Source organism: Triticum dicoccoides, chromosome 7A (assembly GCF_002162155.2).
Source record: "Triticum dicoccoides isolate Atlit2015 ecotype Zavitan chromosome 7A, WEW_v2.0, whole genome shotgun sequence".
In the NCBI taxonomy this organism is placed as follows: Eukaryota; Viridiplantae; Streptophyta; class Magnoliopsida; order Poales; family Poaceae; genus Triticum; species Triticum dicoccoides.
In genome coordinates, this window is record NC_041392.1 from 589506947 (window position 1) to 589519941 (window position 12995).

General features: G+C 48.8%; 1 protein-coding gene across 2 annotated transcripts in view; it reads left to right on the forward strand.

The window, feature by feature from the left end:
- The first annotated feature begins 7057 nt into the window (after positions 1 to 7057).
- The window catches only part of LOC119330028, a 9599-nt gene continuing 3661 nt past the window's right edge, over positions 7058 to 12995 (forward strand). For both annotated transcript variants that reach the window (XM_037603136.1, XM_037603135.1), the window contains exons 1-2: positions 7058 to 8770; positions 8895 to 9141. In XM_037603136.1, the coding sequence (XP_037459033.1) occupies positions 7133 to 8770; positions 8895 to 9141 (1885 nt within the window). In that variant the 5' untranslated portion in view covers positions 7058 to 7132. The remainder of the gene's footprint in view (positions 8771 to 8894; positions 9142 to 12995) is intronic.

Below are 12995 nucleotides of genomic sequence, written 5' to 3' on the forward strand. Positions count from 1 at the left end.
AACAGCAGCTACATGGATGCAAGGACGCCACCATGGATGAAAGAGCAGCTCAATTTGGTAGCCCCCCTCTCTCTGACACAATATTTTGATGTTTCATGTTCAGTACACACCATGTTGGCCAATGTTAACTTCTTTCTATAAAAAAACTGGCAAGCAGTACTTCTTGTTCCATTGGCTTTCACCATGTTGGCCAATAGAGCTTGGCTAAAATCTTTTGTGTCCAGGATTCGAGCATTATTTTTCTGGGTTAGGAATAGGTTACAAATTGTGCAATCTTAATCATCATGTGTTGGTCTGATGGAAGGCTGATGATAGTCTGTTTACAATTCTGTTAGCTAGTGTTCGTTTACTGCTGGCACTCAGCTTCGCTGTTAGGTTGTTCTTTGTCAGTTTTACTCAAAAAGAGGAGTTGAAGATGTGCTCCTGTTGCAGCCTCTAACCCAAATCAGTCATGTTGTCTGTTCATTTTTCTTTTTTGAGAAACATGTCATCTGCTCTTTGTTCTTACTACTTATTTTAGTACTACGTACACTTTGTATGGCTGAAGCTTCGCTGCTGCTAAACATCAGTTCAAGCTTGTTATGTTGTCTTGAACATTTATGCTATAAGTTTTTCCTACTGTTATGCCCGTTGTCAATTTCACTTCCCATTTTTAAGCAGCATGAATTGCATTACCGCGATTGAAAAGAATTCCCTTCCTGAGAAGTTATGGAACATTTTTAAATGTTGGAGTGTTACAAAGGCACCCAATGAATATTGTGTCAATGTTGGAGCTAGCATGGCATCTTACAGAGCTACTCATCGATTCAAACTACTGCTCAAATTTTAGTTTCCAAATTCACCATGCCATTTCGCATGATTTGTTCAATTATTCTTATGTTAATTGTTATCCAGGAATCTATTGCCTTGCACCACACTAACATTTCCGTTGTTTTTTCCTCTGCTTGAATGAATAGAAGGAGAAGTCTCCCTATGTTGCCAAGGCTGAGATGCTCAACGCCGAGTACACCAAGAAGATCGATGCTTATTACAACTACCCATAGGTATAACATTCAAGCAACAGTGTTTCCCTAACTGTTCAACATGTTGATCTGCTCTAAACACATGAAAACTTGCTGTGTGCAGGGTGACTAGTGATGCGGCACAACAAGCAACAGTGGGGGAAGGGGGTCTCTGGAATGTCGCCGTTGCCGCTTATTGCTGAAGTCACCAATTTATGATGGATGGTTGCTGTTAGTTTAGCTCCTTGGTAGTCCCTCCTCTCTTTCAGGCGGCTGCTGCTGCTGGTGGAAATGGAAGCTACTGTGTGCCATGTAGTTCATGTTCTCAGACTGCCCTTTGTTGCTTCATCTTGATGTTAATTTTGTCTCTGTTGAATGTACCTACTGTGTGCATGTGGCTGTTTCAAAAGTCCCTCCATGTTGAAAGAAATTAAATGCTCTTGATGCATGCTTGTTTGAATTTCCTCTCTGTTTCAGTGTCGCTGGAATAACCGTGTGTCTCATGAGCAAGTTTTTGAAAGTTTGTTATGGAGGCCCAAAATAGAAATGAACTGTGAAATGATCGAGGTCCAAAAATGAAATGTATAGTAGGCCACGTCCTAGAAAATAAAAAAGGCTGAATTCTTGGGCTTGGCCCATGTAGCTGACAGAAAAACAATAATAAATGGGCTCGGCCCATGTAGAAAATTGAATTGGACCGGGCTGAATCTTATGCCACGTCAGATTGTCACGCTGGATGCCTACGTGGCCTGGGGAGGTTGCTAGTGACCAAAACGCCACAGTAGACGTATTTTGGTCATAAACGTCTACGACCATTCCAGAAGAAAGGTTGCTATAGTCAGTTTATGACGGCCAGCTTTTGACCTTATGTTTTTGGTCACAAAAAGGTCACAAGTGGAAAATTGTGACCATTCAGTGACCAATAGTGGTGGTCACAAGTTGACATATTTCTTGTAGTGTTTGCTCACTTTGTCATCCTTCTTATCCTCCAAGTACCTAGGGCAGTTTCACTTCCAGTGACCATTTCCTTTGCAGTAGAAGCACTCAGTTTCAGGCTTGGGTCTAGCTTTGGGCTTCTTCATGGGAGTGGCAACTTGCTTGCCATTCTTCTTGAAGTTCCCTTTCTTTCCCTTGCCCTTTTACTTGAAACTAGTGGTCTTGTCAACCATCAACACTTCATGTTTTTTCTTGATTTCTACCTTCGCCAATTTCAGCATCGTGAAGAGCTCGGGGAATCGTTTTCGTCATCCCTTGCATATTATAGTTCATCATGAAGTTCCAGTAACTTGGTGATAGTGACTAGAGAGTTCTGTCAATCACTATTTTATTTGGAAGATTAACTCCCACTTGATTCAAGCGTTGTAGTACTCAGACAATCTACGCACATGCTCACTGGTTGAGCTATTCTTCTCCATCTTGTAGGCAAAGTACTTCTCACAGGTCTCATACCTCTCGACTCGGGCATGAGTCTGAAATACCAATTTCAGCTCTTGGAACATCTTATATGCTCCGTGACGTTCAAAACGTTTTTGACGTCCCAGTTCTAAGTCGTAAAGCATGATGCACTGAACTATCAAGTAGTCATCATACCGAGCTTTGTCAAACGTTCATAACGTCTGTATTTACTCCTGCAATAGGTCCGTCACATAGCGGTGCATCAAGGACATAATACTTCTGTACAGCAATGAGGATAACCCTCAGATCACGGAGCTAGTCCGCATCATTGCTACTAACATCTTTCAACTTATTTTTCTCTAGGAACATATAAAAAAACGGGGAGCTACATCGTAAGCTATTGATCTACAACATAGATATGCAAATACTATCAGGACAAAGTTCATGATAAATTAAAGTTCAATTAATCATATTACTTAAGAACTCCCACTTAGATAGATATCCCTCTAATCATCTAAGTGATCACGTGATCCAAATCAACTAAACCATGTCCGATCATCACGTGAGATGGAGTAGTTTTCAATGGTGAACATCACTATGTTGATCATATCTACTATATGATTCACGCTCGACCTTTCGGTCTCCAGTGTTTCGAGGCCATATCTGCATATGCTAGGCTCGTCAAGTTTAACCCGAATATTCCGCATGTGCAAAACTGGCTTGCACCCGTTGTATGTGAACGTAGAGCTTATCACACCCGATCATCACGTGGTGTCTCGGCACGACGAACTGTCGCAACGGTGCATACTGAGGGAGAACACTTATACCTTGAAATTTAGTGAGAGATCATCTTAAAATGCTACCGTCAAACTAAGCAAAATAAGATGTATAAAAGATAAACATCACATGCAATCAAAATATGTGACATGATATGACCATCATCATCTTGTGTTTTTGATCTCCATCTCCAAAGTATTGTCATGATCTTCATTGTTACCGGCATGACACCATGATCTCCATCATCTTAATCTTTTATCAACGTGTCATCACATGGTCGTCTCACCAGCTATTGCTTTTCCAACTATTGCTATCGCATAGCGATAAAGTAAAGCAATTACATGCCACTTGCATCTTATGCAATAAAGAGACAACCATAAGGCTCCTGCCAGTTGCCGATAACTTTAGAAAAACATGATCATATCATACAACAATTTATATCTCATCACATCTTGGCCATATCACATCACAACATGCCCTCCAAAAACAAGTTAGACGTCCTCTACTTTGTTGTTGCAAGTTTTACGTGGCTGCTACAGGCTGAGCAAGAACTGTTCTTACCTACACATCAAAAACCACAACGCGGTATAGTGATTGCTTTTTGATCTCCAGAAAGAACCCTGTTCATTGAATCCGGTTCAACTAAAGCTGGAGAAACAGACACCCACTAGCCACCTGTGTGCGAAGCATGTCGGTAGAACTAGTCTCGCGTAAGCGTACGCGTAATGTTGGTCTGGGCCGCTTCATCCAACAATGCCGCTGCATCAAGAATCAACTAGTGACAACAAGCAATATGTATATACACACACCGATAATTCCTTTGTGTTCTACTTGTGCATATAACATCTACGCATAGACCTGGCTCAGATGCCACTGTTGGGGAACGCAGTAATTTAAAAAAAATCCTACGCACACGCAAGATCATGGTGATGCATAGCAACGAGAGGGAAGATTATCGTCTACGTACCCTCGTAGACTGTAACCGGAAGCGTTATGACAACGCGATTGATATAGTCGTACGTCTTCACGATCTAGCATCGAAGGTACGGCGCCTCCGCGATCTGCACACGTTCAGCTTGGTGACGTCCCGCGAACTCACGATCCAGTAGAGCTTCGAGGGAGAGTTCGTCAGCATGACGGCGTGATGACGGTGATGATGTTGCTACCGGAACAGGGCTTCGCCTAAGCACCGCTACAATATTACCGAGGTGGATTATGGTGGAGGGGGGCACCGCACACGCCTAAAGATCAATGATCAACTTGTGTGTCCATGGGGTGCCCCTCCCCATATATAAAGGAGTAGAGGTGGGGGAGGGCCGGCCCTCTACTATGGTGCGCCCTGGGGAGTCCTACTCCCACCGGGAGTAGGATTCCCCCTTCCATGTAATAGGAGTAGGAGAGAAGGAAAGGGAAAAGAGAAGCGAAGGAAGGAGGGGGCGCCGCCCATCCCCCTAGTCCAATTCAGACTAGGCCTTGGGGGGGGCGTAGCCTGCCCTAGGCAGCCCCTCGCTCTTTCCCCTAAAGCCCAATAAGGCCCATATACTCCCCAGGGAATTCCCGTAACTCTCCGGTACTCCGATAAATACCCGAACCACTCAGAACCTTTCTGATGTCCGAATATAGCCTTCTAATATATCGATCTTTACGCCTCGAACATTTCGAGACTCCTCGTCATGTCCCTGATCTCATCCGGGACTCCGAAAAACCTTCGGTACATCAAAACACATAAACTCATAATACCGATCGTCACCGAACGTTAAGCATGCGAACCCTACGGGGTTCGAGAACTATGTAGACATGACCGAGACACATCTACGGTCAATAACCAATAGCGGAACCTGGATGCTCATATTGGCTCCTACATATTCTACGAAGATCTTTATCTGTCAAACCGCATAACAACATACGTTGTTCCCTTTGTCATCGGTATGTTACTTGCCCGAGATTCGATCGTCGGTATCCTCATACCTAGTTCAATCTCGTTACGGCAAGTCTCTTTACTCGTTCCGTAATGCATCATCCCACAACTAACTCATTAGTCACAATGCTTGCAAGGCTTAGAGTGATGTGCATTACCGAGAGGGCCCAGAGATACCTCTCCGATAGACGGAGTGATAAATCCTAATCTCGATCTATGCCAACTCAGCAAACACCATCGAAGACACCTGTAGAGCATCTTTATAATCACCCAGTTACGTTGTGATGTTTGATAGCACACAAGGTGTTCCTCCGATATTCGGGAGTTGCATAATCTCATAGTCAGAGGAACATGTATAAGTCATGAAGAAAGCAATAGCAATAAAACTGGACGATCATTATGCTAAGCTAACGGATGGGTCTTGTCCATCACATCATTCTCTAATGATGTGATCCCGTTTATCAAATGACAACACATATCCATGGCTAGGAAACTTAACCATCTTTGATTAACGAGCTAGTCAAGTAGAGGCATACTAGAAACACTTTGTTTGTCTATGTATTCACACATGTACTAAGTTTCCGGTTAATACAATTGTAGCATGAATAATAAATATTTATCATGATATAAGGAAATATAAATAATAACTTTATTATTGCCTCTAGGGCATATTTCCTTCAGATGCATTGTTCAAACAAACTCTTGCCAGTTCAAACGGAGCAGCCAATCGTTGCAGGTTGGGGTGGCTATTTATAGCCGAAGCAATTCGGAGGTGTGAAATGGCCAATAAGGACATGCGTCACCTAACGGTCAACCGACATGTGGCACAACAGTCAGATTTCAAAACCACGCGGCAACTTACTTGATGAACAAGTCAAGTTGACTCAGTTGTCAGTGATTCTTTCTCTAAGTTTAGAAGAACTTTGTCGTCTTAGAGAATAATCACTCTGCATAAAAAAGATTTATCTCGTTTTCACTTGAAAAAATTGGTATATGATTGAGCACACAACGGAGATATAAAATTCTAATAACTTGGACCCTCTTATGGTACGGTTTGTCCTATGACTCAGTAGAGATAAAAAATGAAACTAGAGAAACAACTACGTCTTCTCATTGTCTTCATTTTTTCACCGCAGTCAATTGTTTCTCGAACAACATACCAAAACAATTGCTCTTCACAGCAAATTTTAGGGTTGTCTCCCACACGTATAACATACTCCTCAATAGCATAGGCAATCTTCTCTGTAACTAGAGCAATCTTCTTAGAATATCAAACAATCTTCTATGTTCTTCTGAGGGATTTTACTCTATGTGTGTACTTGCAGACACATTAGTCTCTTAACTGCGTTGTTCCAATAATCTTCAAAACATGTTCAGAATTTTAAAATGTGTCATCATTTTCAAATTTTGTAAAAAGTGTTTGTGATTTCGAAATTTGTTTAATAATTTCAGAACTGTTCATGTTTTTCAAAAAATATTCTCATTTTCAAAATTTATTGAAAAATTAAAAAATGCTTGGGATATTAAAAAACACGTTTTTGAAACAAATTCAGAATTTCATTTTTTGGAAAATTCACAAATTCAACAAATATTTGCATTTTAGAAAATGTTTAAGAATTTCAAACAATTTTTCAAAATTTTAAAAATGTTTTGCCTTTTTAAAATTTATTTCGATTTTTTTTAAAAAACGTCTATTCGAAAAATGTTCAGGATTTTTGAAAACAAATGTTCTCTACAGTGCCAAAGCCTACCGCTAGTGGTTTTTTAATTTTTTTTGAGACAATACTGGTTTTTTAAATGAAAACCAGTCGCTACAGGAGGCGAGCGCTGTACGAGTGGGCCGGCTCATGTAAGAGGGCACCACGTGGGTTAGAATTGAGTCCTGCATAATCGGCCCGGCCCAATCAACCGGAGGTGGACGTTTTTGGTCTGCGACTGCGATGCGTGGATGCCCTAGGTCCTTCCGTCCTCCCCAACACTACCGGCCGCCGCCGCCCTTCCCCATCCACTTCCGCCGGCGAGGAAAGCAACTTGCCTGACAATGCACGGCAAGCGTGACCGCCTCATCGGCGACCGTTGTCTTTCCGTCCTCACAGACGAGAAGCAGGATATATGCGATCTGCTCGGTTACATCCATGATTTCTACAGGGAGGCGCTCGATCGGCTTCCGTTGGGGGCGATTCCCTCGCTGGCCCCGCGCCTCCTCAAGGCCGGCGTGCCCATCGGCTTCCTCGACCCAGTCTCCAACATCATCGCCAACACCATCGCCTACACGCCTGGATCCGACCAGGACGAGGATGAGGCGCCGTCGTCGGAGTGGATCCTCTCCAAGATCATCACTGACGCTAACGACATATTCGCCTTCGAACTGCCGCTTTCCCGGCACAAGTCTATGACCCTCGCGCGGCTGTCGCTGGACGGTCTTGTCAGCTTCCTCACCTCCCACTACCGCTACCTCGTCAGCAGGGAAGCCATGAGCTACCTGCTCCTGGCCAGGGCCGATCTTCTCACCGCCGTGCGCCTCATCGAGCGTGATCGTAACAAGAGGTGCAACTCCTTCAGTATTACCTCCCCTACAGCCAAGGTCGCCCTGGAATGTGCCGCTGTGTCTGCCAGGCATCCTCAACCAGACGTTCTGGTGAAAGCGTCGCTGACTATGGCCTCTCGCCTGGCCGATGTCACCGCGCTTCTTGCTGGACAGGGCCCTCTCTCGCCTGCAACTATCAGGAGCATCGCCAAGCTGCTCAGGAGAGGGCCTGCGATTATGGATGACCTCACCAACCTATCACTGGATCATCTTTGTGGTAAGAGGAAGAATAAGAAGAGAAAGAGAAGCGAGCAGACAGCAGAAACCATAGAGGGGAGCAGGGCACAGAAAAAGCTTGGTCCTCAGTTGACATTCAGATACACACTGGCTCTGAAGCTTTTGCTCCTCGGCAAGATCCATGGGCACTACTTGCAGGCACTTGCCAAGCTGCCTCGGGATGGCTTGCGCAAGCTTCACCACTGCAGCCTCCTCAGGGGTGGATATTGCTATGGACCCAAGGATCCTGTCTCCAACATTATCCTCAACACCATCTGGTATGGCTCCATGTTTCCCACGCCCCAAAAGTTTCAGCTACAGTTTAAGGTGGATATGATATGCACAGACATGCTTGCACGCATTGAGTGCTGTTCTCTTTACGGCCTTGTCACCTTCCTTCGTACCCGTCTCCCCTCTATCTCGGAGCACGATGCAATCTGGTATCTGTTCAGGAGCGATGCTGATGTCCACAAGGCCATCCGTGAGGCAATGAAGCATGATCATTCTGTGTCTGGCAGTTACCAGGACGCCTATAGGCAAGCAGCGGTTGCTTCATGGCATGATGACCCTGATGCGCTGGTGAAATTTGCCATGTCTTCCTTGAACATGGAGTCCGCCCAGTTGTTAACTATATTGCAGGGCACACTCACCAACGGCAGAGTTGAATGCCTGACCATGGCTCTGCCACATCAATATTCACCTACCCAGTCCGAGGAGCAGCCTCAGCAAGTGACCCAGGCGACCTCAAACTCACATGTCTTGAGCAAAAACCAGAAAAGGTTCATTTCAGAGTTCCAGAAAAAATTCAGGCGCGACCAAAACTTCTTTGTCAGAAAGGTCAAGGTGGCATTGAGCGACTACTCCCAGCAAAAAGGGGTTGGTACATTTGCTTCTGTTTTTTGTTTTCTTCCTTCTGAATTCTAATGTGCATCAATTACTTTCATTTGGTCAAAACCTTTTCTCACATATTGGCTGCCCTCTTCTGCATTGTTACTTGTAGGTGCACTATAAACTTCATATCATTTGCGGTGTGAATCCTAGTGTACCGGGCGGATCAAGTGCTGCTCTTTTTAAGAAGAGGTTCCCATTTGAGTACTTCCATATCAACTTCTTGGCAACAGCCAAGGGACCAAATTCTGCTGTTGCAGCTCCAGAACTGTTCTTCGCTCAATGTAGCAATAGCGTCGAAGAGAGGCGGAAGAGACCATCCTGGTGCTCCCCTGTATCAGTAACTCGCATAGATAATGGTATGCTCTCAGCTCTCTCTTTTCATGCACACACTGGTATTTGGTGGCAATTTGAATGCGTCATTTTTGCCTGTATATTTAACAACTGTAAGACATAAGTTGGTCGAATCAGTTATGTTTGCACTACTAGCTGTATATCATTACTGCCATACAAGTTGGACGATATTATTTTTCTCATATCACAAAGCTTGATTATTAGGCGCAATCAAGCCCCTCTTATAAATGAATTAAATGTTGGTTTCTAAAAACTGGAAGGAAAAATTTATCACAGCCGAATAGCCAAAATGCGTCCACGAAATTTCTTAACATTTCTGTTAATGCATTTGTATGGAGCCGCGCTATAAGAAAAAACAGTACACGTCGCTGGCAAATTGGCAATGCAACCATGTCGTCGGTGTACTCTTACTTGCAGCCATGGACGGACGCGGCCATGATTAATTATGCGCCAGCCCCGGCCCCTTGCGCATGATGACGGTGGAGAACTAAGCTATGGAGCAAAGTGAGTTGCCAAAGGGCAGGTGCCGGCGGCCTTGGACTCCTACGCGCCCACCATCAGGATCCTGACCTACCCCATCTCTATCGCGCTCGCCCGCTCCGTCATGATCAGACCGCCGGCTACTACAAGGCCCTCGGGCGTAGGGCCAGACCACGAGCGCGGCGCCGACGGGAACCGCGACCCCGCTCCTGACCGCGGCACGGGTCGCGCGCGCCGCCGCGGACGCAAGCGCAGACGCACGGACGCGCCCGCCCCCGGCCGGGCCGACGGCATGGCCATGGACGACCTGGGTTGGCGCGTCGCTAGGCAGGCAAGGTCAGATGGCCTATCCTCGTCGCCGACGTGGCCTACCGGCGCCGGCTCCGGTGTGGCGCCGCCCGCGAACCCGCTGCGTACGGGCATGATGCCCTGGCCTGGACAACAAGGGGGCCACCGCCCGCCTCACCATGCCAAAAGAGGAAAAGGCAGAGGAAAGCAAAAGGAGCAGACAACAGAGGGCCCGTCTGGCTGCACTGACGTGGTCGCCGCAGACGCCCAGCCGTGCCCGGTCGGGCCGCGTGTCGACCCGCAACCGGACGCGAGTTCAAATCTGGTGGCTGGCAACGGTCCCAATGACGATCCTGTGGGGCAAAGCCCCCCCCTGACGCACCGGCTTGTCGGGATCTGGCCCCTAGCAGTTGCGCGCATGTCGCCTCGCAGGAGGGATCTGCAGCGCCAGAGACCCGGTCGGGACAAAGTGGAGATACCGCCCCACCCGAGCCAGAGGTGGGGCTGGATTCCGCTGACCAGTCCGCCGCCACCAACCCCACACGTGCTGCCTCGGGCGGGGAAACGCCCCCCTCGGCGCCAACCCTCCCGCCCATGCTGATAGGCCGTCTCCCCGCAGCCCAGCAGGCCCGATGGTGATTCTATAGCGGCCCACGCCTACACCTCCCCCACGGCTGCCCACCGAAGACCAGCTATCCCCAAACGCTGGGGCCGCGACAAACCAAGGCCCAAGTGGCCGCACGCTGAGCCGCTTCGCATCGCCTCCAATTACGTTGCGGCGATCCCGAGGCTGCACCACGCCACAGCCCTGGACCCTTGGAGAGTTTCTGACCACCGCCACGGAACACCTCAACGCTGCCCTGCCGGCCCTGGGAAAGAAGCCATGCCGACCCCTCAACTTCGCCCCTCGCCGTGGACGATCTGCAGCTATGACCTGCCAGCCGAGCGCCCCGCCCACGGCGGAGCGACGCGCCCACGTGCAAATCCCGTGCACCCTTGGGATCATAGGGATCGATCAGAAGATCACTGCCGCTGAGATGAAAGCCTACGACGGCATGTTCGCGGCACCGCTACCCCTGACGGTCCTCAAGGCCATTGCCACACTGGTTGACCGCGAGATCCCAGTCTGCATGGCATCGACCGCGACCGGCGGCATAGACGTTGCATGTGAAGGCTAGTCCAGTTTACGCGCGTCTACCTGTCGATCCCGTTCCCATGGATCACGGCCTTAAGATCGCTATCTGGAATGTGCGTGGCATGAACGTGCGGGCTCGACGACATGCTATTCGGTCGCTGCTGGACACCACTGGGGCCTCCATTGTATGCATTCAAGAAACGAAAATGGAGTTGATCTACTCGGCTATTGTCCTGGATGCGCTTGGTTCCGAGTTCGATGGCTACACGTACCTCCCAGCCGATGGCACGTGGGACGGCATCTTGCTGGCATGGAAGAGCAGGGCCATGACCATCACGGACCCAATGTTCACCACCAATGCGATCACCGCTAAGGTGACCATGGTCACAGGCACACCTTGGGGGCTAACGGTGGTATACGGACCCCAGGAAGATGCCGACAAGGTCGCCTTCCTGCAGGAGCTTCGCGAGATCCGAGCCGCGTGCCCTGAACCATGGATGGTTTGCGGCGACTTCAATCTCATCCTCTGCGACGACGACAAAAGCACGGGCAACATCAACCGGCGTATGATGGGCAAATTTCGCCGTCTCACCAATGACCTCACGCTCAAAGAGATCTACCTCAACGGGCGGCGCTATACATGGTCCGACGAGCAATCACCGCCGACTCTCGTGTAGCTCGACCATGTGCTTTGCACCGCTGATTGGGAGGACGCGCACAGCGGATGCCACCTCCGATGCCTCGCGGCTGTGGTGTCAGACCACGCCCCGTTGCTGCTGGACTGCTCACCCATGCCTACCTCGCACAAACGGTTTCACTTTGAGGAGTACTGGCTCCGCCTGGACGGATTCCATGACGTGGTGACCACGGTCTGGGGCTCTACACACCACGCCGATCCCTTCCACCGGCTCATGCTACGGCTCCAAGCGACGGCGGCGCGCATTACCAGTTGGAGCTCCAGGTCCACGGGTAATATCAAGGACAAACTTGCGATCTCACGGGAACTCATCTCGCGTTTCGACCACGCCCAGGAATCACGCAACCTCTCGCCACCGGAGGCTTGGCTCCGTAAGGAGCTCAAGATATCCTATCTTGGGCTCGCTTCCATGGAGCGCACGATCGCCCGGCAGCGCTCCCGCATCGCCAACCTCAAAGACGGCGACGCTAGCACCGGTTTCTTCCACCAGCAGTGCTCGTTCCGTCGGCAGAGGAACCACATATACAGCCTGGTCGCGGACGGCAGGGTGCTCACGGACCACACTGACATGGCGGAGGCAGCCTTTGCTCACTATGAGGCCTTGCTTGGTACAGCAACCACCTGAGAGCACGCCCTGGACTTGTCTCGGCTCATTGAGCTGACTGACCTTGCGGACCTCGACGCGCCATTCGGCGCGGAGGAGATCTGGGAGGCAATGTCTCCCCGCTCGCAAGGCGCCGGGCCCTGTCGGGTTCATAGCAAAATTCCTACGTGCATGCTGGACCATCATCAGGCAGGATTTCCTCGACGTGTTCCAGCAACTATATGACCTGCGAGGAAGGGGGTTCTACAAGCTCAACCAGGCATTGCTGACGCTGCTTCCCAAGAACGCCACGCTCATGGGCTAACGCGACTACCGGCCGATCTGCCTGATACACCTCGTGGCCAAAATCTTCGCCAAGGTGCTCTCAATCCGCCTCGCGGCCAAACTGGACCACTTGGTTAGCCGCAACCAAAATGCTTTCATCTCGGGAAGGAGCCTGCACGAAAACTACGTCCTTGTCAAGCAATCACTCAAGCTGCTGCACCAACTGGGAGCCCCGAGAGTCATGCTCAAGCTCGACCTCACGCGCGCCTTCGACTCCCTATCATGGCCTTTCCTCTTTGAGGCGCTGTGCCAGTATGGATTCGGGAACAGATTCTTGGAGTGGACGGCCATCCTCCTGTCCTTTGCTAGCACGCGCATTCTCCTGAACGGC